At 52.6% G+C, this 27949-nt stretch overlaps 8 protein-coding genes across 8 annotated transcripts; 3 read left to right on the forward strand and 5 right to left on the reverse strand.

Annotated features, from left to right (window-relative positions):
• Positions 1 to 1949: 1949 nt before the first annotated feature.
• On the forward strand, positions 1950 to 5154 carry L3040_002174 (uncharacterized protein; the record flags this gene model as incomplete). The annotated part of the gene is made up of 3 exons (XM_007292000.2): positions 1950 to 2381; positions 2521 to 3137; positions 3189 to 5154. The coding sequence occupies 3 exons, from the start codon at positions 1950 to 1952 to the stop codon at positions 5152 to 5154; spliced, it is 3015 nt and encodes a 1004-aa protein (XP_007292062.2).
• Positions 5155 to 5947: 793 nt separating this feature from the next.
• On the reverse strand, positions 5948 to 9081 carry L3040_002175 (uncharacterized protein; the record flags this gene model as incomplete). The annotated part of the gene is made up of 6 exons (XM_007292001.2): positions 5948 to 6376; positions 6478 to 6936; positions 7002 to 7319; positions 7396 to 8734; positions 8785 to 9011; positions 9061 to 9081. The coding sequence occupies 6 exons, from the start codon at positions 9079 to 9081 to the stop codon at positions 5948 to 5950; spliced, it is 2793 nt and encodes a 930-aa protein (XP_007292063.2).
• A 2104-nt stretch (positions 9082 to 11185) lies between these two features.
• On the forward strand, positions 11186 to 12572 carry L3040_002176 (uncharacterized protein; the record flags this gene model as incomplete). The annotated part of the gene is made up of 3 exons (XM_007292002.2): positions 11186 to 11425; positions 11759 to 11897; positions 12073 to 12572. 3 exons carry the CDS (start codon positions 11186 to 11188, stop codon positions 12570 to 12572), a joined length of 879 nt encoding a protein of 292 aa, XP_007292064.2.
• A 239-nt stretch (positions 12573 to 12811) lies between these two features.
• Positions 12812 to 14629, reverse strand: L3040_002177 (uncharacterized protein; the record flags this gene model as incomplete). Its single annotated transcript, XM_066157050.1, has 2 exons — positions 12812 to 14212; positions 14267 to 14629. The coding sequence occupies 2 exons, from the start codon at positions 14627 to 14629 to the stop codon at positions 12812 to 12814; spliced, it is 1764 nt and encodes a 587-aa protein (XP_066013043.1).
• A 1312-nt stretch (positions 14630 to 15941) lies between these two features.
• Positions 15942 to 16760, forward strand: L3040_002178 (uncharacterized protein; the record flags this gene model as incomplete). Its single annotated transcript, XM_007292003.1, has 1 exon — positions 15942 to 16760. One exon carries the CDS (start codon positions 15942 to 15944, stop codon positions 16758 to 16760), a length of 819 nt encoding a protein of 272 aa, XP_007292065.1.
• Positions 16761 to 17049: 289 nt separating this feature from the next.
• On the reverse strand, positions 17050 to 17791 carry L3040_002179 (uncharacterized protein; the record flags this gene model as incomplete). Its single annotated transcript, XM_007292004.1, has 3 exons — positions 17050 to 17144; positions 17205 to 17420; positions 17587 to 17791. 3 exons carry the CDS (start codon positions 17789 to 17791, stop codon positions 17050 to 17052), a joined length of 516 nt encoding a protein of 171 aa, XP_007292066.1.
• Positions 17792 to 19510: 1719 nt separating this feature from the next.
• L3040_002180 (uncharacterized protein) lies at positions 19511 to 22670 on the reverse strand (the record flags this gene model as incomplete). Its single annotated transcript, XM_007292005.1, has 2 exons — positions 19511 to 22446; positions 22574 to 22670. 2 exons carry the CDS (start codon positions 22668 to 22670, stop codon positions 19511 to 19513), a joined length of 3033 nt encoding a protein of 1010 aa, XP_007292067.1.
• A 918-nt stretch (positions 22671 to 23588) lies between these two features.
• Positions 23589 to 27926, reverse strand: L3040_002181 (uncharacterized protein; the record flags this gene model as incomplete). Its single annotated transcript, XM_066157051.1, has 5 exons — positions 23589 to 24224; positions 24273 to 24875; positions 24922 to 27558; positions 27606 to 27696; positions 27748 to 27926. 5 exons carry the CDS (start codon positions 27924 to 27926, stop codon positions 23589 to 23591), a joined length of 4146 nt encoding a protein of 1381 aa, XP_066013044.1.
• Positions 27927 to 27949: the final 23 nt, after the last annotated feature.

The following is a 27949-nucleotide window of genomic DNA, read 5'->3' on the forward strand; positions in this document are numbered from 1 at the left end:
AGGGGCGGGGGAGGAACAACAGCTTTGTCAGCTAGCGGGCTCGCTACTCGGTCGGCTCTTACGTACCGACTTCAAGCGTCAAGACTGAAAGGATGGAACGGAGGCCCACCTAAGCGCGTCGACGGACGATCACGCGAGTAGGTAATCGCATCGGGTTTTGGGGAATGTGAATAAAGCATGAATTGTATAACGACGGTATTGGTTGTTGGTGGCTCGATGATAAATGAAACATGATGATCGTGGTCGTGATAACAATCATCATATTAATAATAATAATACTACCGGATGGGGTACTTGTCTGACATTATTCATCATTTCCTTGTCAATTAGCGGCCGCTATGCTCGCCCGTTGTCCGTCCGGCCTTCGCCGTGCACGGCCAGGATGAGTACGGGCAGGTCCGTGGTGTATCCCAGCAGTATCGATAAACGGTTAGGTATCAGAGATGGATGGATGGAGGTGCATTTCTTGGAGAGACTTGTGTATCTAGGTGTGTATAAAAATAAATACATGTGGGTAGGTTGTATATGTATATATATATATATATATATATACATATAAGTATCAGTACAGAGTATATCGATATACGTATCGACCACGATGTCCATGTATGACGTCCCAAAAATAAAATACCCAAGATATCAGTTTGTCTCTAAACCGTTAGTTGATGAATCTCACCAGTCAATAAAGTGAAGAAAAGGTCAAATCTAGAATAAAAATACAACGTATAGAATAAAAGGTTCGCCTTTCTTTCGGGGCTGGGCGAGAGCTAACAATCGGCGACGTGCGGATCATAAGTATTGGAGTTGTTAATAAGTAGGAGGTTGGTTGATTGCAGGGCTGCGTATTTACTTTACCCCTGAACGCTGATCAAGCGTCAGATTGTTCGAGGTTGGAAGACAAAGACGACAAAAACCTTCTCCACCACTCGTTTCTCTTTGGCACTGGTTTTCACCTCCCGAGCTATTCAGCAATTTTGACCTGTTTAGATCTCATTCCACTCGCTCCTTAACTTGGTTCTGCTGTCGACCCGACGATCTCTCTTTTGCCTGTATTTTTTGAAGGGCTAGATGTGTTGTTCTGGCTCGGTGTTCTGCCTCGGGGGACTAACTTGCTTCGAAACTAGAGACGCGGGACGTGGGTGAAACGGTGGAGAGGGCTGGACGGGACGGAGAAGGAGAGAGAGAGGGAGAGATACAACGCATTGAATTGAATTGGACTGGACTGGATTGGATTGCGTTTGCGTTTGCAAGTGCATTTGCATTTGCATTGCACCGCATCTCGAGTCGAGTCTGGGACGACGAGACTCGGCTCTGCCCAGATCTCACGCCTGCCTACAGCCCTACAGCCCTTCGGTAACAGTTCGAGAAGGAAAGGAAAGAAGGAAAGAAGGAAAGAAGGAAAGAAGGAAAGAAGGAAAGAAGGAAAGAAGGAGAGAAGGAGAGAAGGAAGAAAACATCAGACGAAGAATATCCATTGACATCGGGTCATCTGCTCGGTCCGTCTGCCGGCACTCCGATCGTCACGGCGGCAACCACAAACTACCGCGATGGGGTCAATGCCAATGCCGATACCGAAAGAAGTCGAGAGTCTGAGCGGGAATGGGGATGGGAACGGGGGTGGGAACGGGGGTGGGAATGGAAATGGAAATGGGCATGGGGATGAGGATGAGGTCCGGACTGGGAGGCAGCAAGAGAGAGAACAAGAGGAAGAACAAGAGGGAAAGCAAGAGCAGGAACAGGAGCAAGAGCACGAGCAAGAGCGAGAGCCAGCAGAGCTAGAATCACAGCAAGAACTACAGCAGAACGAAAGGGGCTCTCTCCCTCCTTCTCCCTCTACCACCACGACCACGACCACGACCACGATCCCGACCCCGACCACGATCCCGACCACGACCACTGATCCTACTCCGACCGCCCCAACTCCATCGAAACACGTCGCCCACGACTCCATGGTCACGGTGCGCCTCTCCGAACCTCCCACAGCGCCGACCCTGCACCTCGATACCGCTATCCCTACGGTCACGCATCCGCATACAAATACCATCGAGACAACGACACCAGAGAAGGAGGTACAGACGCCCGGTACCAGGCTCGACGGCGTGGAGGAGCATGTGCTAGAGGAGGAAGAAGCAGAGACAGAGGAACAGGCGGGAGAGAGCCCGAGGATCGCCACCACGATGAGCCCCGGGGGAAACCAGTCGCTGCCCAGGGGATCTGCCGGAGACGGGATGAGCCAGAGGACATCGCGGAGGGGCAGCGAAAGCGAGGACGGCGACGGAGACGACGACGGGGACAGAGACAGTGCGGAGGGCGAAGGCGTGAATTGGGAGGAGCTGGAGAGGACCGAGGAGAATGAGCCCAGGGACGAGAGCTCGGATGATGTGAGTCCTGTTTTGGCTACCACGTTAAGGGCTGGGTGGAAGAGATAATCTGAACACGGGGATGGAGGAGATGGATCGGAGAGACAGATCAAGGAGATGGATACAAGAATAACTATGCTAACTAACACGACACCAACAGTCAACCGCCCTCCTCCTCGCTCGACTCGAGCAAGAAAACGCTGCCCTCGTCTCGAACCCCAAATCCGGCATCGTCAAGGTCCAGGTCGTGGACAGCGCGAGAGCGAGACACAAATCGAGACCCCCGTCGATACAGCACCTCAAAAGACTCGTCAATGGCCCGACACCCGCTGCCCTGCGGTACTCGTTGATTCCGGCGCCGCCTATGACGGACCTCGAGTTCTACGCTGCGCTGGTGCAGGACTACTCAAGGACAGCACAATACCTGCCTACCTTACTGTCGAAGAAGATACGGAGTGGGATCCCACCTCCGTTGAGGGGGGTGGTGTGGCAGAGTATGTCTGGGGCCCGGGACACGATGCTGGAGGAACAGTTTGACAGGCTGTGTGGGGAGTCGAGTCCGTATGAGGGCATTATTGGGAAAGATCTGGGGCGGAGCTTCCCGGGGGTGGAGATGTTTCGCGATCCGGAAGGCGACGGCCAGCGGATGCTGGGGAGGGTGCTGAAGTGCTTCAGTCTGTACGATCATAAGATTGGGTACTGTCAGGGCTTGGGCTTTCTTGTTGGCCCGTTGCTGATGCACATGGGCGACAGGCAGGCATTCTGCGTTCTTGTTCGGTAGGGCTATACGTGCATTTTGAAAAGAAGAAGGGTTGCTAACACCGGCAGGCTGATGGAGCATTACGATCTGCGAAACTGCTTCCTCCCAGACCTTTCGGGCTTGCATGTCCGGATTTACCAGTTCAACAAGCTGCTCCACCTACACTTGCCCGAGCTCTCGGCCTTTCTCGATGGCCACGGCGTGGAACCCGCCTACGTCTCCCAATGGTTCTTATCCTTCTTCGCTGTCACCTGTCCCCTGCCAATGCTTTTCCGGATCTACGATGTTATCTTTGCCGAGGGGGCCTCGGAGACGATAATGAGGGTCGCGCTGTCGCTGATGAGGAAGAACCAGGAGAAGATCATGGCTTGTTCGGAGTTCGAGGATGTGATGCAGCTGCTGCTGTCGAGAGGACTGTGGGATGTTTTCCACTACAACGCCGACGAATTCGTGACCGAGTTCGTGAGTATGACTGGTATGGTTACTCGGGAGAGTTTGCAAGCTCTGGAGGCGAGCTACGGAGAGGCCCAGATTGCCGACACCGTTACGCCTACCGAGGTCGGATCTGCTGCTTCGAGATTCCTAGGTCGGCTCTGGACAGGCTCGAACTCGTCTACGAAGTCAACCAACCTCAGTCCGGCACTTACGACGCCATCTCGACCGGCCAGCTTCTTGCAGAGGTCGTCATCGAAGCAGAGCATCGCTTCGACTTTGAACTCTATGGAAGGTGGTGGATCCGAAAGTATTTTGAGCTCTTCGACCGACGCTACGTACGTCTCTCGAGACTCTTCGAATACTGATAACTCCTCCGTCCGAGCTCAGTCCGTCGGCTTCAACAGTTTGGTTTCGAAACCGAATAAGGATAAGAACTTGCATGGTCAGATCGAGGACCTGCTGGTGGCACTCAGTGAGTTGCAGAGGGATCATGCTATTCTTGCAACGCAGCTGCAGAGAGAGAGGGAGGAGCGGGATGAAGATCGAAATACGGTTCGCTTATTGCTCGATGGGTTGAGGAAGAAGTCGAGCTTGGAGACGGTGGGAAGTGGTTCAAGTTCGGAGAGTTCGGAAACCGTGAAGCCAGGTCCCGGGATCAAAGAAGACGACGAAGAGGACCACGACCAGACCATTCTCCCGGGAGTCGCGGATGATGAGACTCCCGCAGCGAACGATCTTGCGGCTCTGCTCGACGTTGTGGAAGATCGATTCGCTCCACCCGCGGACAATAGACGTTCTTCGATCCTGCAAACGAAATCTCAACTACGAGACGACATTGTTCGTGCAAAAGAGCAGCTCATTCACGAATCGGCCAAGAGGCAAGATTTGACACGTCAATTGGCTGAGCACCAACAAGAGATCCACAATCTCAAAGACCAGGTGAGGGAGGGTCACACTCAGATTCGAGCGGCTCACCAGGACAAACAGCGACTGGAGAGACAGGTGTCTGAGCTCAAATCTCGCAGGTCGGCAGCCACAAGCCCCGATGCCAGCCGAGAAAGCGAGAACGATCGGTCGTCCGGCAACAGCGGGTTACGAGAATTCAAACTCGGCCGCTCGCCTTCGAGTAGATCGCAGAAAACGCCGGCGATGTTCTCTAAGCGTACGTCCAGTCTGGTTCATCTGAAAGAGAACGAGATGCCACCGCCTAGTCCGCCACTGCCGCCAGAGCCCAGTCCGTCAAAGATGAGTCAAGACGACACAGACGCTCTTGTTTTGGAGCTTGTGCAAGCTAAGACTGCGGAAGCGATCGCTAAGCAGGAAGCCGAGGAGGCGAAGTTGAAACTAGAGAGCCTGAAGAAATTGCTGGGGCAGAGTGGCGATGGGGCGAGTGGCAAGCTGGATAAAGCTACGCCTAGCACGGGAAGCCCGGTGAGTGCCTCTTCTGGCAATGGACCGAGTAATGGAGGCTATGTGAGCCGACCGCAGCCGCAGAATCAAGCCAGCGCTCCAGCGAGCGCGGTCTCGACGGTTGGTGGAGGATTCTGGGCCGGCTGGGGCAAGAGGACCGTCAGCACTGACAAGATGCCGGGCCTCTGATGGGGAGAGAATGTTAATTCAATAATTGGCAGGCGGGTTTCTAGAGGGAGGGGGAGGAGGGGATGTAAATAAGTTACCTTGGGTCAAGGAGAGGGTGTGCAATATTCGCCGCGGTGGATTTATTGCTGAACAGTTTTGGGTGAAGTAGAAGTTTGGAGAGTTGGCAGGCAGGAAAGAAAGAGAAAGACGTGTGTGGTGGGGACGAAGGGGGGAGCACCATGGAGATGGAGATGGTAGATGGAGATGGGGAGTGTTCAATACCCGGCTCTATAATACCTAGATAGATATGCATCAGGATCTGGATCTTTTCTTCGGTACTTTCCTCTAGGTAACACTCAGTGCTGTGTTTTGTCTGTCCTGTCACATGTCACGTGGTTTTCCGAAATTACGCGAGGGATGATGGAAGAAGGTTAAGTAAGGTTAATAAGCGAGGCGAGGCGAGGCGAGGCGTGAAGAAACGCACACCTACCTACTACCTGCTGGGTAGGGTGGGTTCTGCTGCTGTGATATATATCGCAGAAGAGGAAGAGAAAGAGGAATGGGGACACTGAGCAGGAGGCGAATGTAAAGACAAAGACATATTCCACGTTGATTTTTTTATACAAACCGCGCGCAGTATTTCCGATGCAAGCTTTTTTGTGTATGGAAAGAGAGAAAACGGAGCCAGCCAGGCCCCTCCTCCCCCCCATCGTACGTAGTAAGCCAGCCCCAAAACGCCATCCAGTCCAGGTGCCATACGAATGGGCCGCCGCTTACTTGCCCTTGGGATGCACAGGAAGCGACTGAGGGAGGCTCAGAACCCACCCAGTTGCTCTTCAACGCCTCCCGTGCCGTTCAGCTGCTGTTCCGGGCCGCCTGTTTCCTCTCCCTTCTCAATCTTTGCCGCCTTGACGTCCGGGAGGCCCGCCTGGTGCGGGTCCGCAACAATGGCTCCGTAGGGACCCGGCTTGACGCCACCAGCAATGTTGGTATCGTTCACTGGGGCTGCGGATTCAATCGCCGAGGATGTGTCCACCTTGGTCTCGTCGTCTTCGACTATGAAGCCGAGGGCGACATCGGATCCGTCCTTATCTTTCTTGGCCGGGATGTTGTTGTTCACTAGCGGAGTGGTGTCGTTAAAGATGCGGAGAAGCATCGCGGTGCGATCTTCCTTAGCAAGCATGAGGTTGAGGGAGTGGAGACTGCGCCACAGAGGAAGGGCGATGCGGTCTGATAATCCATCCTATGAGAGGTCAATATCCAAAGCTCAAGTGTTTGGCCCATAGGGCTATCGGGCAATAAATCTGCCTGTCCAGACACCCCAGAGACATTGACATGACTTACTGGCTCATTACTAGGCTCGATTCGTAGCACACAACATCCCATGCCGATGTCTCTGACACGCTCTCCGATTTCGCCGAGGTTCTTCCACGCTCCATCAGACACCTTCGGAAACATCTCAATTAACAACGAACGAAGAGTTTCTTTTTTGTACAAGCGGACGACTCGCTCCTCCCCAACGTAGCCTTCCAGGATCGGCATTCCCTCGGACTGAATACGCCACTTGCAGACACCTTCAGCTTGGACATCTTGCTTCATGAACATCTTGACACCCCCATGGATGAACTTGATGCCCTTGCCTTCGTTCTCGGTGAGAATATCGCGGATAAGGGCGGATGTGTAGTAGATGGTTTTAGCAGGCTCGCCCGCTACATTGCGAACCAGGAAGCGATCTTTGGGGAAGCGGGGGGACAGGTGGTAGAATTTCTCTACTGCCAATACTTCAGGGTGATCGGTTGGAATCTGGAGGTGGTTAGCAAATATGCCCAAGATGCCTAGGAGACAAAACGAAAACGGTCCGAACATACGTATTTGAAAGGCTCTTCGAATTGCTGACCGGCTCGGTTCTGCACACGGCGAGGGGGTGCTGCATCCGATCTCATGTCACCAGGTCTGGTGGTGGCATCTAGCATCGCCCCTGGCGGTCCAGATCCGTGGACGTCTCTGTTCTCGAATCCTGGCTCGGCAGGCTCATCCAGGTCCTCTTTAGTTTTCAGCTTCTTGGTCCCGATAACTCCGTCTATCATCGCATCGTCCTCGGCAGGGCGCTTGAGGACATTGCTATCCGGCTCTGGGTTGGATTGATTTTGGCGAGCAACGGGCGTGGGCTCGCTATCTTGGGTGTTCTAGGAATAGGTCAGCGACATGCTGTGTGACTTGAAATGAATATAAATGAATATAAGAAAAGAGTGTAGGACTTACGACAGAGGGATGCGTAAGCGCATCAGCGGCTTCGATCTTTGGCGCAACAGAGCCCCCTTCAGGAGGTGTTGGCTGAGCCATGATCTCATCAACAATCGCCGTGATGGGGGGCTTCGCCTCAATCTTCTTCGACTCGGACTCAGGCTTAGCCTTGAATTCAGTCTGCTTTTCTAGCACAGCAATAAAGAATCCACCGGTATCCTGGAGATGAGGGTAGACTCTCATGCATCTGTCGAAGGGGATCGCGGAACCAACAGGCGTGAACATTCCCTCGACGAGCTTCTCGGTAGCGGCGGTTGCGCCCTGCTCCTCGTTGTATTTCTGGACATTCTCCCAAGAGTACCAGACTTGGCCGCTCTTATCCATAACGCTCCAGCTATCCAGACCTTCGCGCCTCTTCAACGAGGGAAGCTGTTCGTGGCTTGGAAGAAGTTGGACCTTCTCAAGACCACCGCAGCGCTCAATGGCAGAAGCTACAACTGCTTCGTTCTCGACAGGGTTCATACTGCAGGTAGAGTAGACCACACGTCCACCGGGCTTCAACATCTGCAAAGCTCGGACCAAGATTCGGACCTGGGTGACGTAAAGACCAAGGGCATTTCCTGGTCCCCAATCTTGCCAGAGATTGACGTTCTTTCTCAAAGTCCCATCTCCGGAGCATGGCACATCTGCCAGGATTCGGTCGAATTTGAGATATCGGTTGAGGGCGGGGTTCTCCGGAGTAGGAGGGAGCTTGATAGAGGGGAACATGGTCGCATCGTGGTTGGTGACTATCAAGTTGGGAGAAGAGAGGCGTTTCAGTTGATGGATCAACATATGACTGCGCTTGTAGTCAGAGTCGTTGGCGATCAGCAGTCCTGTAGCTCTCCCGTTGTCGCTCGAATCGATCTCGAAATCGGCATCGTCGATAACATCCGCACCTGGGCTGACATCACGACCATCGATACTTGCATAGTCCCGAAGAGACTTGCGCATGCGTGCTTCCTCTCCTCGATGGACCATCTCCAGCAGTTGCGCCGCCTTACTACCAGGAGCAGCACACATGTCGAGCACTGTCATGCCAGGTTGAAGATCCATGACCAAAGGCGGGATCATGCTAACAACCTCCTGCCTACTGATGTTTCCAACACTGGTCTCGGATACCAAAAACTTCTGGAAAGCCGAGAAGGGAGGGAATTTTCGAATGACGTTCTTGGGGGTGGTCATCCACCATGCGAGCTCGTCTGGGTACCAGGGTACAGGAAGGGGAGGCTCGACGAGGGTGCCATCGTAATGGGAGATCTCGGAGATTTCGGGGATATATCTTTCCTTTAGAAGTTTCTGGACTGAGAGCGCATGTCTATAAAGGATTAGCATCCACGCAATGGCACCTCAAGCATCGGCGCATACCCTTTTGACCCCGCGAAGCGAAAGCTGTTGGGCAACTCGCGCTTGTAGGCATTCCAGAATTCTCCTCTCTCCTCGGCGGATAATTTCAGGACGGTATTGTAGTATCTCTCGAGTCGCTCGTTGTGTTTGGGGACCTTCTCGAAGCTGACTCTGTTGTCTTCACCGCGACGGTCTCTCCCCCCACCACCTCGGCCTCGACCTCTTCCACCTCCTCGCCCGCGTCCGCCCTGTTGATAATTAGAATCGATCGATCGATTCCGGGCATTGATCACTCACTCGGTTTCCTCCGCGACCCATTGTGGAGTAGTAATTGTGCTGGGTCGTAGTATGTGAATTTGTAAATGTTATCGAGCTATCCCAGTTCTCGATTGTAAGAATTATCAGAGCTCTGTCTAGTAGCTTACCCCGGCGCCAGGTGAAACTATTTGCCGGATCATGTGACCACTTTGCACACTCAGGCCGCAGGGCATCACTCATCGTTGAGATTCCTCCAGTCTCTACACTCCACATGAAACCTCTTCATAGGGGTGGGCACTCAAATTCCATATGCTCAACGAGTAGAAGCAATGATAGCCAAATGTCCATACTAACTTACCTTTTCGAAGCCTCAACGGCATTTCTAACTACACTTATCTCTACGCATAGCGTCCCGATCCTCATTTCTGTGGTCTGTACCTGGTGCTGGATGCCATAGTGGGTGATGTATATCTCAGGAAATAGGGCTATTTATGATTCAGCAGAGATGATAAAGTCTCTCTAGCCCCCTGGTTATCAGGCAGATAACATGCGCGCTGCCAGTATCAAAAGGTCGCTTCTCCTCGACACACAGATTCATATAATCAGCCATTATTCGTCTGCTTTGCTTTTCCATTATCATTCTCTGGTCCCTAAGCTCTCAACCAGATTAGTGCTATCCCAATTCCTCCTTTCCAGCTCCAATCTGGCTTCAGACACAGCCACAGCGTTAGCCCAGATGTCAATTTACAACCGAAGAGGTCTTGATGGATAGACACAATGGCACAACTCCAATCTTTGTTATGATTCATGGCTATCCTTCATCGTGTTTCTCTCAACTTCAAGGTCATTGAACCCTTTTCCAGGTGCTGAACGTTGCTAGCTTTACAGTATATAAAGTCTTTCTGCAAGCTACCAATTGCGACATTAACATTCAGCCTATCTCGCAGAGTCTCTGATATTGGTCTTTTTAGGCTGGGTCGCGGCATCTAAGTAAGCTCGTTCCTCTTGTCACCTTAAGATCCACAGGTGCTACCCATCATTCCAATTTCAAAAATTACGCCTTTTAAAACAATTAAGAGGCAGAGGTAAGGTAGCGTCGAAAAACAGGCGATACATTACAAATCCTTTGCGCCAGTCTCTTTTACCCATCCTTACCAACTCCTCAGTCTCCTCCACAGTTCACCAATCTTGGCCAGCAAGTGTCGTCTCAGCTCTAGCTTACCGTTGAGCAGCCATACCTACACAAGATATTGAGGGTGCCCATAAAATGATCCGACTAAGCCACCAGTTCGCAGTTCCACCCGGAATAATTTCAACCGACTTTGCTTACCACTATCCACAGCCGAGAAATACAAATCCTCATCTAGTGGCTTATCGTTCGCACTTGTTGACATGGCCCCTTTTCCTCTCGCTTCTCGCGTCCCGTCCAATCACATCCCATTCTGGTGACCTTGCCATCTGCCTCGGTCTCGTACCCCGCAGATCAACACCTTTGCCACACTCTACGGAGCAAACGATGCAGAGTCGTGCGTTCCCGAAAGTTTTTTTTTTTTTCTTTTTCTTCCGTATAGACTTTCTCTTGCATTACCGGTACCGGTACTCTCCCCCCCCCCCATGAATACATGTCGAAAGTAAAATTTTGCAAGGGATCTTACCAGGTCTTAAACCGATCAACTTACAGTACAGTATAAGGATTCATTCAGCCTTTAAAAGTATCTTTGAGCCAGTATTCAGTCCAGGGCTTTAAGCCATTCAGTAATCACCGCTCTACGATTTATGGAGCTAAACTGGATCCGACATTTATTCACGGGGGGGGGGGGATAGTAGGACTGCTTATTCATTAAACTCTTACTAATAAAGGCCTAGAGCAGATTCTAGACTCAATAATTGCCTGGATTATACAAGCAAAGTAGCCGGATATTCGGTTAGGATCCTGCCAGGTACTGAGCCGAGGCCGCCGTCTAACGTTAGCTTATAAAGTTTCCCCAGTCCCCCATTTCCCCTTTCCTGGGGAAGGGAAACCCCGGAAAAACACAACTCAACGGTATATATATATATGTGTATGTATTTGTATTCGTACTTTCTTAAGCTCTCTCACTCCATCTATCTTTTTAACAAAGAAATTTCCCTTTCATACTTCATAAATCCAAACATCATCACCAAAATGGCTCCCCCATCCGCCACCGGACCCGCTGCCACTCCTGGCACCGCAACTCTCGAGCCGGGTCTCTCCCAGGCGCAAGCCGAGAAGAAGCAGGTCACGATGCCTACGATCGCCGGCCCGCCGAAGTTCGCGGATAAGTACGCGGAGCGCGAGTTTCTGAAGGGGCGGCTGGTGCTGGCGTTCCGCATCTTTGCCAAGTATGGCTTCGACGAGGGGGTTGCGGGCCATATTACCTTGAGGGTGGGTTTGGGTCTCTTTCTTTCGGTTACTGTTTAATGATTTCTTGACTTCTTGATTTCTGTCTTGATTTCCTGGTGCGCTCTCTCTCTCTCTTCGCCTAATGTTTATGAGCATTGAGCGTATGGCCTTCTTGGAATCAGCGAGAGCGGATTCGGGGTGGGTGAGAGTGAGTGTGAGGATGAAAAATTCAAGAGTGTCCTGTCTCATCTGCACGAAGTGTGACGGTGAGGAGAAGAAGCCATACGATAGATAGATGTCAACGGAGCAGGGAATATTTCAGAAAAGAGAAGAACAAAAGACTGAAATGACTAACGAAAACATATAAACAAACAGGATCCCATCAAGCCGGATCACTTCTGGGTGAACCCCTTCGGCGTGGCCTGGCCGCTTCTCAAAGCCTCCGACCTGATCCTCGTCAACCCCGAAGGACAAGTCGTCGATGGCGGCCCATGCCGTCTCTTGAACGCAGCCGGTATGTATCTCTCTATCTCCTTGTTCTCTCCCCGTTCCCCTTTCTCCCCTTCCTCCCTCCACTCCTCCTCCTCCTCCTCCTCCTCCTCCTCCTCCTCCTCCTCCTCCTCCTCCTCCTCCTCCTCCTCCTCCTCCCTCCACCCCTCTGTCCATTAACAGCCCATCCACCCCATCAGCCTACATGATCCACCACGCCGTCCACACCGCTCGCCCAGAGATCAACTGCGTCGCCCACTCCCACTCCATCCACGGCCGCGCCTTCTGCGCCCTCGGCCGGCCCCTCGACATCATCACCCAGGACTCCTGCGCTTTCCACGACGACCTCGCCCTCTACACCTCCTTCCGCGGCATCGTCCTCGCCGAGGACGAGGGCGTTGCCATCGCCGAGGCCCTCGGGACGCGCAAGGCCGCCCTCCTGCAGAACCACGGCCTGCTGACCTGCGCCCGGAGCATCGAGGCTGCCGTCTTCTGGTTCATGAGCTTGGAGAAGTGCTGCTACGCCCAGCTGCTGGCCGATGCAGCGGCCGGGGGTCGCGGAGGCGAGACGGTCAAGATTGACGAGAAGGATGCGGCCTACACGTACCAGACGGTGGGCACCGAGATGGCAGGCTGGTTCAGCGCGAAGCCTACTTTTGACATCATGGAGAGTGAGTCCGGGGTGGATTATAAGCAGTAGAGTACACAGGCATGTATGTATGTATGTATGTAGAGGACAATTTTCATTTCATTTCATTTCATTTCATTGTGCTGCACTCATTCGCGATTCGAGAGAAAATAATTTCACCTCATCGCATCGACTGGCTTTCCTTCGTTACTCGCCAATATCTGTCTGCTACCACGTGACCAGAATACCTCCCTCTCTCTCTCTCTCCCTTCCTACCTGGCGAAGGTAACCACCCCCATCACGAACCCCCATCACGACCTACGTGGACCAGATCTACGCAAAGCATCCAGATATCGCTGCTGCTGCACCTGTTGCCAGAACTGCCCCTCCTGAGGCTGCTGTTGATGAGAGCCTGGTTGCCCACGACTCATCGTCTGAGGCTGCATCCGAGAGACCTGGGGTTGGTGAGCAGCGGCGTATCGAGGCTGCTGTTGATGAGGACCCGTTTCACGAGGCTGCATCTGACCCTGGCGAGCAGGTGTGTATTGCTGATGACCACAGTAAGGCCCACTGCCAGGCGCGGGCTGGATCTGGGTGCTGAAGCCAGCCGGATACTGAGTCTGTGGGAAAGGCCGTTGTGGTGCTAACCCCGGGGACATCTTCCCCGGAGCAGGGTACAATGGAATCTGGCCGGCAGCACGCTGTGTCCCCTGGGCTTGGGGCTGTTGCCAGTATCTCTGAAGCACTTGAACTTGCGCAGCAGGATTGGGCTGCCGAGGTCGCATTTGCTGGGGCGGAGCTTGGTAGGGTCGGTGCATCTGAGGCTGCATTTGGGCCGTCGCCGGTCCCGGGAAGGGCATCTGCCGCGGCTGCGGGTGCGGTTGCAGAGCCGGTGGCTGTCTTTGCTGCAAAGGATTTGGTCCGGGAGACAACATCTGCGTCTGATGGGAAGCTCGACCAGGCTGCTGGACTGCAGGCACCTGGTAAGGTACCTGCAATCTGCGGGCTCCGGCATCCATCTGCGGAACCGGAGGAGAAGCTGGGATATGGTAGCCTCGGCCCATGGCCGGACTTTGGGAACCCACGGGTGGGCAACGCCTCTTCGTCAAAGCGCCTACCTGGTCAGGCGAGATGCCATCCATCGATCTCTTCACACCCTGCGCTATGGCTGGGATTTTCAGAACCGGTTGATGGCGAGGGTGAACCACGCCCGAGTCTGGCAGGCCCATCAGACGCGGAGCTCCCTGCCTAGAGCCCAATGGACTCGGTGAATTCTGCATGGCTCGAGTGCTCGATCTCATGGTAGTGGCATGCATCATGTTCATCTCTCTAGTCCCCCGAGTGGGAGGCAGCGAGTCTGGTGTGATCGGGTCTTGCTTCGTGGTGTCCGCTGTGGTAATGGGAGCAGGGGAATGCTGCTCCGAGATTCTCGTCCTGTCGCTAACGGATCGGACTGGACTTGGGAAAGGATGCTGCCCATGGATCTTGTTCGGCGCAGCCCCCCTGAAATCGACCTTCTCTCTCGCTTGGACTCGGGACTGGTGGCCAGCATCCACCAGTATCCCGGTGACACTCGTGAACGACCAGATGGAAATTATCTCGGGTGGAGCTGGGCTCTTGGGCCTCAGCTCAGGCCTACACTCTTGACAGCCTGGGCATCCGCCCTCTGGGTAGTCCCCGTAGCAGCCGGTAAACTTTTGCCAACGCGGATCCTACAGACAGACAACTGTTAGCGAAGCTTCGTACAGGCACAGATCAGATCGTACATCTTTCTTCACATGGCCGTTGGTGAACTGTTTTGGGTCCTTCGTCTTTGCCACGAACTTATAGAGCGCAGTGTCGTGCATGACGACCGCCCGATCACGCTCATCGAGCTCTTCCGTGGTGGTTGCACGCTTGAGGAGTCGATGGATCACCAGAGCTCGCATCTTGGTTCTTCGGCTGTATGTCCAGCACTCTTCTTGCGGGACAACAGGTCGAGGGGTTTTGGGCTCATTTGAGCTCGATGTGGCAATTCTCACACTGCTGATGTTCATGGCATCGGCGGAGGGAGTGGTAGAGGGGGTGGTGGAGGCAATGATGGTCGACAACTCATCGGTCGCGGGCGTGCTGGTAGGAGTCTTCCCCATGATGCGGGCTGGTTGAAACTTAGGATGGTAGAAGCTGGTTGGGATTTATGCAAAAGGACGAAAGAAGAGTTGAAGATTATGGTTGTGCGATGTGGTGTTCGAGGTTGAGGGGGGATGAAGGAGGAAAAAGGAGGGCTAGAATTTATAGTTGGGACCGTTAGCTAAGCGAGTGACTCCAGAGTCTAGTGACTTGACAATAGGAAGCGATGACAATACCAAAGTGCGACACAATAGGATCGAAATTCGTGCTGCTGGGCTTCGGCCGGTAGATTAATTGAACGCTGAAGACTTGGATTCTGAACTGACGCGAGGCCAAGTTTGGGGCTCGTCTTAGTATGATATCTTGAGTAAACATCACGAGCTATATATGAGCGCCACAAAATAAAGAATTCATCCCGTCTGGCACCATGTATTTCCTAGAAATAATAGAATGAAGAATAGTATGAGGAGATTTAGAGCCCACTTCGCCAAGGATGGATGGAAAATCTCAAATGTTGTATCGTGTATGCCATTATAAGATGGGGCCAGGAGCATATATGTGTGTAAAGCTCCTCACCATAGCCCATCACCATCTCATATCCAGCTTCTATATCTCCCTTCCACTTTCGGGACGCGATCTTCGCATTTGAATTCTTCTATTCATTGCATACATATCATATAAAAAATAGCCGAGGGTAGGTTCTGCCTGTCGGTTCCAGGGCCCAGAGGTCCGTGACGATGGTTTTTCTTTCTATCTAAGCCAGTGGCACACCTAATGCCCCTAGTCTAAACGGATCAAGCTGCACGCTATAACTCATCCTCATCCAATTCTTTTGGTCCCAAATCCCAGTCCCGAACTTCAACTACGGGTAGCTTGCGGCTTGCGCGCGTTTAATAAGCGAGCGACTTTATGACTGCCCTTTTGACTCCTTTCGGGCAAGCCCCACTTCGAATGTTTTCGAGGGAGGACTCATTTAAGTCTTGCACTTATGCTGGATATTGTGATGACGTTTGTAAACGATTGCTATGTCGGCCAGCAATGGCTGGCGTCACGCGCTATCATGGTGTGTTTGCTTAGTCTTCGGAGGAAGTATAGATATGGATTGTTATCCTCCTCCGAACTTTTCTGTGATTCACTTTTCCGTGATTCTTCAGCTTACAGTCACTCTCCGAAGTAATTACGTATTTAAATTTTTATCATTTTTCAACTAGTTCTGTGAATCTTCGGCTATCATCTACTCTCCTCCATATTGCATACGGGCACCATAATCAGTCGATCATCATCATCCTGTACTACCGGTCCATGCACACATTGCAGTATTACAATCCAGCCATGGGCCTCTATCATGTCGATACTCCCCTCACCAACTTTCGCCTCTTCTACAAGCTCCCTCAAGAGATCCGCGACATGATATGGAAAGCAGCAGCCGAAGAGGAAGAGCCCCGGGCAGTCCTTCTCTTCAGCAAGCCGCAGTTGTGCCGCCCAGTCGAGTTCTGTGCCGCATACGCAAATCCAGGGCTCTTACACGCGTGTACCGGCTCAAGAAAGGCAGCAATACGCAAGCATCCCCAGCATCTCGGCGCTCTCCTCTCCAACGCAACACACCCTCTGGCTACTCCGATCTATTTCGATAATAAGAGGGACACGCTTGTACTCGCCAACGAAGCAACCAGGGCCCTTTTGGCTTCGCTGAAATATGATCACCGTCTCTCCCCCGAGGCAAAGTCGAGCCTATCATATACGGATATGTGGAACTGCTTCTGCGACATCCGATCAGTTGTTGTTTTCGGAAACAAATTGCACTCGGCAGAGGCACTGTCTAGTTCCCAAGAGGAGACAACTGGGAGGAACAGGATCATTCTTGCGGCTCGGCACTTACTCGAGGGAAGAAGCGAAGGATCCAAAATCAAATCTTGGCCCAGGGACATCCATATCAGCCATGGTGCAAATTTCTGGTCCCAAATGAAACTTGCATCGATTTTAAGATTATCGAATAAGTGGGAGCTGGTGGCAAAGCTGCAATCCAACCCTTACATCCATTATGAGAGGATTGGAGGTGGTGGCAGGCTTCTTGTTGTTGGGCAGTTGGTAGGTATAGAGCGGCGGCGGTTGGACCGCAGGGAAGAGATGACCGACCACCATATTCAGTAACTTGGCGTCTCTTTGGATAGAAATCAATCAACTGAATAGCATCGGATATTGTGATGTTAAAACTTCAATCCGAATCAAGTAACGTGAGGCCAGCTACAAATAACTCGGGTAAATAATATTTCTGGAAGAGATCTCGACCATAGAAGTGACCAGCACAGGAGAGCGAGTCTGCCATCAAATATCCGCCCTACCGAAAAACTCGATCTGTTCGCAGATGCCACCAAACAGCATTCCAGATTTCCATACATTTATCTCATCCCAGCTGGCCACCTACTACCCGCCGCTTACCTTACCTCGCCGCGGATATCGCACCCTCCCCTCGCGTAACCTCCCCAGCCTCCTCCCCTCGGGGATCTACACCTTCAAACTCGCCCGCATCACTCCCTACTACCGCATCAGCTTTTCCTCTTATCACTCACCACATTCAGCATCACGACAACTTACAATAGACCTCCCAAAACGCCTTCTCGGTTCCGTACTGCACCACCTCCATCCCCCAGTCCGCGTCCTCCCTGATCGCAGCTTCCAGACACCTCATCCACACCCTCTGGACCTCCTCGTTCGCGGTCCCCCCCTCCAAGGCCTTGAAGAGCAGGTCCACGAGCCGGGACTCGTAGTTCCCCCGGCGGGGATCGACACCGGGAAAGTCTTGTTGCGGCCCTGTTACGCTCGCAGATGGCCCATCGGTCAGCTTGATGCTCATGCGCAAGAGAATACAAAACGCATGAACTTGCAGGCTAGCGTGCATCGATTAAAGTCGTTTTCTGTTCCAAGTCGACGCAGCAGTCCATGGAGAAGAAGAAGAAGAAGAAGAAGCCTGACTTACACAGCTGGGCCCAGGTATCTTTCTCTGCGAGGTAGTACAGCACATCGAACGTGACCGCCGCGCCGTTGGCCGGCGGCTGGTGTCGGTGGCGGAACGCGTTCACCATATTCGTCATGAAAAGCCTGTTGAAGGTCTCCTCGTCTATGCCGGAATCCTGGATCATGCGCTTCATGACCGGCACCTGGGAACGGTAAAATCGTGACATCGCCTTTTTTTTTAGAGTGGTAGTAGGGTTTTTTTCAGAGTTGTTGTTATGCACACGTATGGCTCAACATCGCAGTAGCCTACTTCGTACGCGTACTTATAATGCGATAGCGGGCCATGGAGCGAATGCGCGCTGTGAATCATCACCTTCATCGAAACGTATCAAACTGTTTGTCTTGAAAGAAGTATCATTCATAAATCATGAGCTAGAACACACCATAGGCAGTGAGTAAGTGAGTGGCAATCAAGGGGTTGGGAAGTGTTGACATTGGCAACATCTCGCTAAAGGGGGCTTGGCGGCGCAGAAACGAATCACGGCATCCCAGACGCAGCAGACTCAGACCTTGCGGGAAACACAAAGAGATATTACATGTACTTGTATTATTTCTTCCACGATTTTCTAGGTAAGTCGACGGAGAGGATCGCAGGTCCTTTTTATACAAAGACGGAGGAGGAAAGGACTGGAAGATTCAACCGCACTTGAAACGCGCGCGAATCATGATACGGATTCATTCATCCATTCATTCGCGAGACAAAATATTTCCATATTAAACATCGACAGATAAAAGAATGTTATACTTGATTGACATTAACCCAGTAAAAACGAAAGTATGTAAATACATGCAAGAATCACAACCACCAAAGGGAACCTGAATTCGTCCTCCGAAAAAGCTCACCTAAGCCCGTAGTCCTTCACCACTTCATCACTTCTCTCCAAGTTCTAAATTTCATATCCGCGCTATCAAAAAGCTAACAGGCTTAAAAAAAAACATGTAGAATAAGAATACGAACAACCCCTATCGCCAAAATCCTCTGTATCAATAACTTCACGACTTCGCGCATAACATGCACGAAGTACGAAGCAGACCCGTAACGCGGAAGCGATGCAGCCACGACCACGGCCACAGCCACTCGCGGTAGGGAGATATGTAGGTAGATAGATAAATAGATGGAGAGGGAGAGAGAGAGAGAAGAGGAAACAGCGATGTAAAAATAGGATGAATAAGGATAGCAAGAAATAAATGCATTGCGATTTTCTCATTGGGCTTACTCGGCTATTATCCCCTCCATCCACGTTCGGGACCTATAACCCAAAACTTGTGGACAATCATGCATCCATCCATCCTTCCGTGTATCTATCTACGTAGCAATCCTAACCAGGTAGCCGGTATATGGATAAGTAGCAAGCATCGAGTCGTCAAGACATCTCTCCCGCCTCCGCCTCACCAACCAGCAGATCATGCAGCCCGAGTCTTTCACCCCCAATCCCGAACACCGTAAAAATGCTGACTTTCCCTCACTCCCCATTTTGTCCACCCCTAACCCAATAGTCGTACAGTATGTCTATTACCAATGTATCGATTTCATCCTTTCATTCAAATCGTATCCCGGCCCCGGCAACGGAGCCAAGAGGGAAAGCAAGCCAACTGAAAGAAACCAAGGGTATCAATCAAAACGAAGAATCGAAAAAGATCCGGGCAGTACCGTAGTTGCTCGCTCGCTCATTCATGCCATTCCATAACAAAAAAAAGGGGAGGTATCAAGCATCAAATGTCGTCTGACTCTCCTACCCTCGTCGAAGTGCCGCCGTGATGCGTCGCTCGTTCATCCACCGCCCCCCCCACCCAAAAAATCATCACTCTAACTGGTTGCTCTCTCCGTCGCAGTTGAGATGGCAGAGATACGTATCTCCAATCGATCGACCCCCCCAAGCACAAACCTAATGCGTCTTCTTCCTCGGTCGCACTCGCTGCTCCGTCTTTTGCGCAGCCGAGTTCGGACCCTCGTGCTCGTCTCGGTTCTTCATACGCTCGCGAACAACGATGAAAGCCTTGATAACCGTCTCATGGCCCTGTTGAAACTCAGTCCAGCGCTTCAGCACTGCCTGATCTTCCTTGAGTCCAATGCGGTAAATCTCCGTACCGGCCTCGTCGGTCCATCTCCTCTCCTTCAAATTGTCGATCTGATTCTTACGAGCCACCATATGGAGCAGGAACTTCGAATTGAAGAGATCCCATTCGGTCATGTACTTTGCGAAGCGCTTGACGTATTCGTCATACGCTATACGGCTTGGAAGTTCAAACTGGCTTGAGACTTCCGGGAGATCAGGAGGCTGGGGCGCAGCTGGCATGGCCATGCTCGACATCAGGTCTCGGATATGTAAGTCGTCAAACTCGACATTGAGGTCTTCAGTGCCGCTTCGCGATTGGGATGCCGATGTCGAGGCTGATCGCTTGCTGGATTCGTTGTTGACCTTCAAGTGACCGTGGCCAGTAGTAGTCGTATACTGAGGGACCGGGTTGTTTGCTGGTGGCGTATCAACGTCCATGGGTTCCGGGCTGCCAACTCCGGAGGCCATGTTCTTGCGGCCAGCGAAGAGAGGCTTGTCATCAGAGCTGTCTCCATCGCTCACAACCGCTGCATTCCCGCCCATGGTGGGTCGGAGAGCCGGCCCAGTTCGCTTTCTGCTAGGTGTTGAAGCCATCCGAGGAGGAGGAGGCATGAACGTCTGCGGCTTGAACGTCTCCTTCCACTCATCCGCCGAGAACTTGGCCCCACTGGGGGATTCGGTTGAGTTGTCCGAATCACCAGGCTGAGGGAACTTGGGATCGATTGGTCGAGCCTTGACGGGTGATCTGCCCCGTGGCCGAGAAGCAGATTGCGTACGAGTCTTTTGTTGTTCGGGTTTCGGCTTGAAGTAGTCAGCTCCGGCCTCGAACTTCCCATCCCAGTCCTCCGGAGTGAACTTGGTGCTGATGTTATCCGCGCTGTTGCTGAAGCCATTCGATTGCTGTCTGGCTTGGCTGAACATATCATCGTTTACGTTGAAAGAAAAACTAGAGGTGCGGTTAGGGTAATTAGCCTGACTCTTCTTCAACTTATCAAGTTCGTCCCAAAACTCTCGCGACTTTGCAAAATCATAGGGGTGCACAGAATGGAGGTGCTTGGCAGGTTTCAACTTCTTCGAGGGGCTTCCCGGAGAAGAAGGGTCTCTGTACTCTTGCCAGGCTGTCTGATTTTGGTAATGACGGTCCTTCGTCCAGTCCCGACCGCTGGTACCGCGAACTGGTGTCTCAGCAAAGCCAGGACTGGGACGGGACTTTTCATTCAAGCTGCTAGTACGCTTGTTATGTAGCAGCTGGTCGACGAGGCTGCGTTGGAGGCCCTCGAAAGCATTCAGAGTTTGTGCATCAGGGGTGACTGCAGGCTGATCATCCATGAAGTACTTGGTGGGTTTCTTGTATGACAGAGGGCCTCGCGCGGCAGGCTCTTCGAGACATTCCGAAACTGTCGGAAGCTTGATAGAGAAATTTGGAACTTTGGAGGACTGGCGATCGGGATTGAGAGAATCTGAGTTTGCATACATTGTATCTCCATTATTCTGGGGTTGCTGTTGGGTTTGAGGCCTAGAGGACCGAGGAACAGGTCCATCTGGAAGCCCGTCAGGGGGGGGTTCTTGTCCAGGGTTGTTCAACATCCACTGCCTAAGACGTGCGCGCTCGCTTTGTTTGCTGTTAGTATTCGGTTGCGTCGAAGCATCGAATGGGCCTTGCGATGAGGGAGCTCTGTGGGTGGTGCCGCTGGCAGGAGCATTCATCTTGACAAAGCCATCCGAGCTAGACTCCGAACTGGAACCATCGTGATTCGGAGGCTCTGCCGGCTTCGGAGCTTTGGGAGAATGACGCTGAGCATACGCCCGAGCCTTTTCGACTGAACTCATATTAGAATCAGAACCAGCCCTAGGCATAAAGTCGCCGTCAAATTGCTGTGGACGCTCTCGAGTGCTCTTGGATCTGTTGACATTAGTGCTCTCGAAGGGATCGAACTTCTCTCCGCCATGAGTAGAGTATGGGGTACTGATGCGAGGTTCACCAGCCATTGCCTTGTCCTTGAACTGTGCTAAGGGATCAGGGACCGGTCTGGTTTGTCGTTGGGGGCGCGGTTCTCGAGGTGGCAGCTCAGGAGCAACCGAAGGTTTGTTGCGGTCCGTAAAGTAAGCCCCCATGGGCGCTGGTGGCTCATCTCCTCCGCCAGGTGTATTGGGCATAAACCCATTCTTCTTATTGCCTGCACTCGTGCTCTGACTTCTCCTCGGAGTGTTGGCCTCTCTATCTCGAAATTCTCGGAATTCTTGGTACGAGGGTCCAGCTTTGGGCGGGGGACCATGTCTCTTAGCATTGCTCTCCTCTCGACCCGACTGCGGCGTGCCTCGTGGCGGTGGTTCAGGAGCCTTCCACGTCTTACCCGGTCCCGGCTTGGGGTCCGACGCGCCATGTTGGTGTCTCAGATGCTCCCACGCCGTGTAGGTATCCTTCCTTGCTTGGGGGCCTTCTTGAGAGGCGGCATATGCAGACTGTTGCGGAGTCGTGAAATTCCCGTATCGTCGCGCACCCGTCGAAGGCGGAGGATCTCGCTGCCGCTCTTTGGCAGTTGGGGCTCTGGGCGGAGGAGGATAGGCGGAGGCAGCGTTTGCCCACGGGTTTCCCCTTACTCCTGAGGACTGCCCTCCGTATCTCGATGGCCGAATCTTGTTCGCATCGTACCTGGCTCGCTCTTGGGGGTCAATGAGGACTTCGTGGGCGGACTGGATCTTCTGGAACTTGGCCGTGACTTCACTTTCCCTACCCGGGTTGCGGTCAGGGTGGTATGTGAGAGCTGTTCGGCGGGAGGCACAGTTAGCTATGCTGTGCTGTGCTGTGCTGTGCTGTGCTATACAGTGCGGGTTTTCTTCTGGGACGATGCCCCTTCTGGCGCCTGTCTGTCTACTTGCCTGCTCACTTACCTAGCTTCTTGAATTGCTTCTTGATCTCATGAACCTCAGCGGTCGGGGGCAGATCGAGATCACCATAGTAATCTCGAGTGAGATCCGCCTTCACCATGCTAGCGGGGGTGCGTTGGCGGCCCTGGACGTATAGATCCTTTAGGGAAGGGAAGTAGAGGTGCGATGGAGGATGTGGAGGTGGACTCCGAGGCGCCCAGCGGCAGACGGGGATGGACGCCGCAGAGAGGAGGGATAGAGGACGTTGTGTTTGTATTGTCTTCTATTTGGTGGAGGCGGTGGTTGGAGGTGTTGTAGGTGCAAGGGGATCAGGTCGATATCGGCGTATCGCGATGACATTATATCTTGTTACCATGGCAGCCGAGCTCTGTCTTGGCACTGCAGGGATGTGAGGTGATGCGAATGGGTATACAGTGTAAGTACCGGTAAAGTACCAGCAAGGCAAACACGAGGTCAAAGTAAAGATTAAGAAATATTAAGAAAGATGAAGAAAGACAAAGAGAGACAAAGGCAATGTTCCAAAGGGAATTAACCAAGAGAAGTCCAGTCAATTTTTCGAAAAATATAATTCTCGGCGTCATGTCCCTCCAACGCTTCTGGTAGCGGCGGCAAAGATGTCACTTCGGCGTCCATATGACATCACCCGCCCGCCCACCAGAATGGGTTGGCGCGCTCGCGTCTGTGAAAAGTGTGAATAGCTTCAAGAATACTACTTTGAGCCTGGAGAGACGTTGTACGGAGCCCAAATTTACCCGAAATAAGTAAACATCACCTCCTCAGGTGTTTACGGAGAGCACGTGGGCATAGAAAGAGATTTTTCATATTCATACCTACTCACTACCCCAACCCCTGAAGAATACCACCCATATTTATGCACAGCCTGTAATACTCTAATTACTCCATACACCACACGACCCACCCGGCCCCCGAAAGAATTTACGTGCCCACAAGCTGATACACTCGGAAAGCCCTCCACCTCCGTTTGTCTCATCACCAAGTCATATACCCTCTTCGCTCCCTAGACCATTGAATCATAAGTCCATCCACCCTGTCTCCTCAGCTTGTCTCGCCCTTCGAGATCCTTTCGAATCTCATCCTCCGTCAACCGGTCTTGCCCAGTCCAGTTGGCACTCGACGTCCTGGCACGGAACTTGTGGAACCGGTCTTTACTCTTGCTGAATACCTCCTCCATATTCAAAGCACCCGGAAGGCCAAAAATGTCAGCCGGATTGATACCCTCTTGGGTGATGAGCCTCTCCCGCAAAGCAGGCGAGTTGGTCCACTCCACAGCAGGGAAGTCATTCGCTTTCGCATCCGCGTCCGCATCCTCGTCCTCGTCCTCCGAATCAGTAAGGATTTCAGGGAGCTCGATGCCCTCGCCATCCTGAAATCGGGGAGACGACTTGGCCGCCGACTTAGCACCAGACTTCCCACTGCCATTCGGTGCACCTGGACGAGCAGGGGTCTTGTATGGCTGGCCAGAGCTAGATGCAAACGCAATCGGTGCCTTGGAAACCTGAGCCATATCCATCGGATGCATAGGCTTGGATTGGTTCATCTGGTGTTGCTGTGAAATCACGGTAGAGCGCTGGAGGCTAGAGTTGTGTGGTACACTAGCATAGCCACTCGGGAAGAGTGACTTCGTGGGCGCCTCCTTTGTAAAGTCAGCACTAAATTCAGAAACGTGTTTGTTGACTCGTACCTTTTGCCGAACACTAGATTGTCGGATCGGCGGCGCTGTCATCTTTGGATGGTCATCAGTCATATTATCATCATCGTCAAACTCCTCGGTGGTCCTCGCTCTCTTGGACTGTTGCTCGTGATGGGATGGCGCATTTCGTTGCAAACCAGGGCGAGAAGTATGGTAGTCGTCGGCGTCGTGTTGAAGAGGTCGCTTCGGTGGAGCCTTGGTACTATGATGCATGGAACTGACTGGTCGGCCCATCTCCTCTTGCGATCGCTGGGCGGGGATCACCCGCTTGGACTGCAGTCCCTGCTGTGGCACGGGTGGGAGCGCCTTATCCAGGTCACCACCGGGTGGAGCGCGAGCTGCGGGTGGAGGAGCTCTAGTCTCCTTCGCCTTTTCCATTTCTAGTCTTCGCTTCTCAATAAGCTGTCGAGAAGCCGTTTTCTTGGCATCGGCAATGGCAGCAGCGCGCTCGTTTTCTCTCCGAACCTCACGTTGACGTTCGACTTCCTGCCGGCGTAGCTGCTCTTCCTTCCTTCGCTCCCCCTCCTTGATGGCTGCACGTTGTCTTTCAACTTCCAGCTTCGCCTCGCGCTTTCGTTGTGCCGCAAGCTCATCCTACGGCAGTTAGCAATTTTCATTTGAAATGGTGAAAAACACATACCTGCTCCTTCTTTCTCGCCGCCGACTCAAGTGCCCGAGAAGCAGCCGACCTGAAGCCGTTGGTAGAAGCTTTACTTTGAATAGAGCTGGTGCTGGCCTTGTGCCTAAGTCCATGGGAAGGTGCAGACTGAAGCGATGTGGAAGAATTTAGAGAGTCCTGGAGAGATGCGGAAAGTGTCGAGTTGGAAGGATGGTGGTGATGACCTCTTTGCGAACCTGTATCAACCCTGATAACAGTAGGTTTACCCTTCAGGGCTGGCTGGCTAGTGGCAGCCTTCAACGGTCGCTTTGCTGCTGGTCGTCCAATCTGCGATTTGGGTCGAGCAGGAGGAGGCATCGCTTGTGAAGAGGATGATTCCGACATCTCCGCATCTTTACCTGCAAGTTCATCAGTGCCCGCAGCAGCAGCCGCGATTCCCTCAGCTTCGAGCTGTGCTTTAGTCTTCCGAGGGCTATTACGAGTCGCTCGTGATAGGTCGGCTCGACTTGCTTTCGCTTGCTTTTCTTGCTCCTTCCTAGCCATCACCTCCTTCTGCATAGTTGCGACGCGCTCCTGCTCCTGATGGTACACACGAGCATCTTCTCGGACCTTCAATCGAACCTTGTCGAGCTCATCGTCCATCTTCTGTGCATCCTTTATTTCTTTGGCTTCCCTGGCCTCTGCCTCTTTCCTCTTTTCCTCTCTCTCCGTCGATGCTCGAGTCCTCCGCGCACTAGCTTTTGGTGGGCTAGCTGGACGATGGAGGGATTGCTGACTGTCTATGTGATGAGAGTCGAGTTTGGGGTACGAAGGACTCTTAGTCTTGGTTTGGGATAGGACATCTTCAAGTGAAGGGTTGTCATTCATGCCGATGCGGGTGGGTGAAAGTGCTGATGACTTGGCTTCCGCACTTACAGCAGCGCTACTCGCAAACAATCCTCTCGAGGTCTTCAGAATCGACGAGAACTTATCCTTTGCAGCCTTGAGAGGACTACCTTTGAAATTTCGCGAGGGGGATTTGAGCGGACTCATATCCTCCTCTTCGTCGACTGTATGAACAGGTGGGGTGGGATTGGAAACCGAGATTGGCTTCTTTTGCCCTGGAGACTCGCCTACTTTCTTGGGAGATTTTAGCACCGAGGTAGACACAGACTTCGATTGAGCGAGACTACTCGTAGTCTGATCCGAAATGTTTGGCTCACGCACGGGTGATGCATTTCGCTGTTTTTCGCCTCTTTTTGGAATATTGAACTCCGATCTACCGACGCTGTCCTTCGCATGGATCTGTTCCATTACATCCGCTGTATGGCTTTTGGAGAGTGCAGGTCGAGGACTGAAGATTGATGGCTCCACGACAGGCTGAGGGGGAGGTGGTCCAATCCAGCTGTCCTCCTCATCATCGGGGAATGCACCAGGCAAACGAGATTTCCGCTCAGGTGACTTCTGTCGCTCTGGAGATTTTGGTGGTACTTCTTGTGCGGTAGCAGCCTGGATAGGTTGGATAGGTTGTGACTGAGCCAAGCTGCTAGCAAACGATTTCGAGGGCCGTACACCTGTTTGAGACTGTCCGAGCTTGCTAATCTGATCCTGAAGTCTCTGTGTGGATGTCTTATTGTGAAGACGTGACATATTCGTCCCGGCATCGTCATGGGCAAGCTCATCAACATCCATCTCGTCATCACTGTCACCATCTTCAGGTCTGGAGGTGCCCAAGCTCCTTCCACCGGTAGTGCGTCCGTAGTAGCTAGTGCGGGATTGCTCCAGCTGGCTAGTCCGTGAGACCCGATTCCCAATGCTCTTCTTGGTTGTGAGAGGCTCTCGCGCCGGCAAAGACGCGAAGTTGAGACTGCTCTTTCGGACGATGGGGCGAATTGGGCTGGACCCTTCTGATGGAGATGGTGCATCGTCCATGTGGACATCATCTTCCTCCGGCACCTCTTCCTCTACGACATCTTCTTCTGCCTCGTCGGAATCAAGTTGGATATTCTTGGTAGGTGACAATTTGACTGGTGATTGTCTGACGGGAGATTGTCTAACCGGAGAAGACTTTTGTGGCGATCGTTTCTGTGGGGAAGCTGGCGCATTTCGATCTTGCAAAGGCGACTCAAGAACGGGGTACAGTGGCTCCTCTGGCTCCTGGTTATTCATTTCGTCCTCGCTCTCTTCCTCGACCTCTGATTCAACATCAACCCGTCCAGTGACATTTCGGGTTCCTTCTTCCTTCGCGGTCTCGAAAGACTCCTCTGGAGCTCTGCGCTCCTCGTCTTCCTCAGGCTCTTCGGTATCTCGACTCAAAATCACCACATTCTCGTCTTCTTCGTCTTCTTCGTCTTCTCCGTCTTGAGATTCTGGTGAGGGCGAAGATTCGACTGCTGCAGGTTTGTCAGGTGAGACCCTAGCAGTCTGGTGTCGAGCATGTAGTTCATTTGGCTGGGTCGCCTCATCGGCCTGACTTCCGTGATATCCGGAATCGAAGGCGTTGTGTGCCGCCCTGGTTGGAGACTTGTGTTGTGCCTTGGATGTAGTCGGAAGAAGCTGTTCGTCCTTATCCACCGGGTCTTCCGCCACCCGAAAAGTCGATACCGGTCGTTCGAAGCGTATTTGCTTGAAGGGACTCGCTCGGGCTTGGGGTGTTGCGGAGAAGACATCGGACAATGGCTGTATACTGTTAGTTGATGCTTTCAACTAGCCTTCATGCCACCTACTGCGCGCCCTTCCAATGGATTGATCTTCTTGGCCGTTCGTGGTGTCTTCCCTCGTAGTTTTCCAGGCGTTTTGAATATCTCGGCGACATTTCTGCAGGCTGGTCTTTAGAAGCAGCTCGTGTATGGAAGCGTGTTTACTTACACTTGGTTCTCGCTGAAGATCTCGGCCATGTGCTCATTCAGCCAGTCCACCTCGTTCCGCGCTGAGAACGTAAACTCCTCGGTTTCCGCCTGTGCAATCTGCAGCGAAGAAGTCCTCTCCTCCGTCACCCATGATGTGGATCCAACCTGTAGTCGCGCATTTCCTCGCAGCGGCGCCATGGTCTCGGATCAAAACAACGCGC

The sequence above is a fragment of the Drepanopeziza brunnea genome (genome assembly GCF_022702325.1).
Source record: "Drepanopeziza brunnea f. sp. 'multigermtubi' strain 214-2 chromosome Unknown ctg2, whole genome shotgun sequence".
In the NCBI taxonomy this organism is placed as follows: Eukaryota; Fungi; Ascomycota; class Leotiomycetes; order Helotiales; family Drepanopezizaceae; genus Drepanopeziza; species Drepanopeziza brunnea.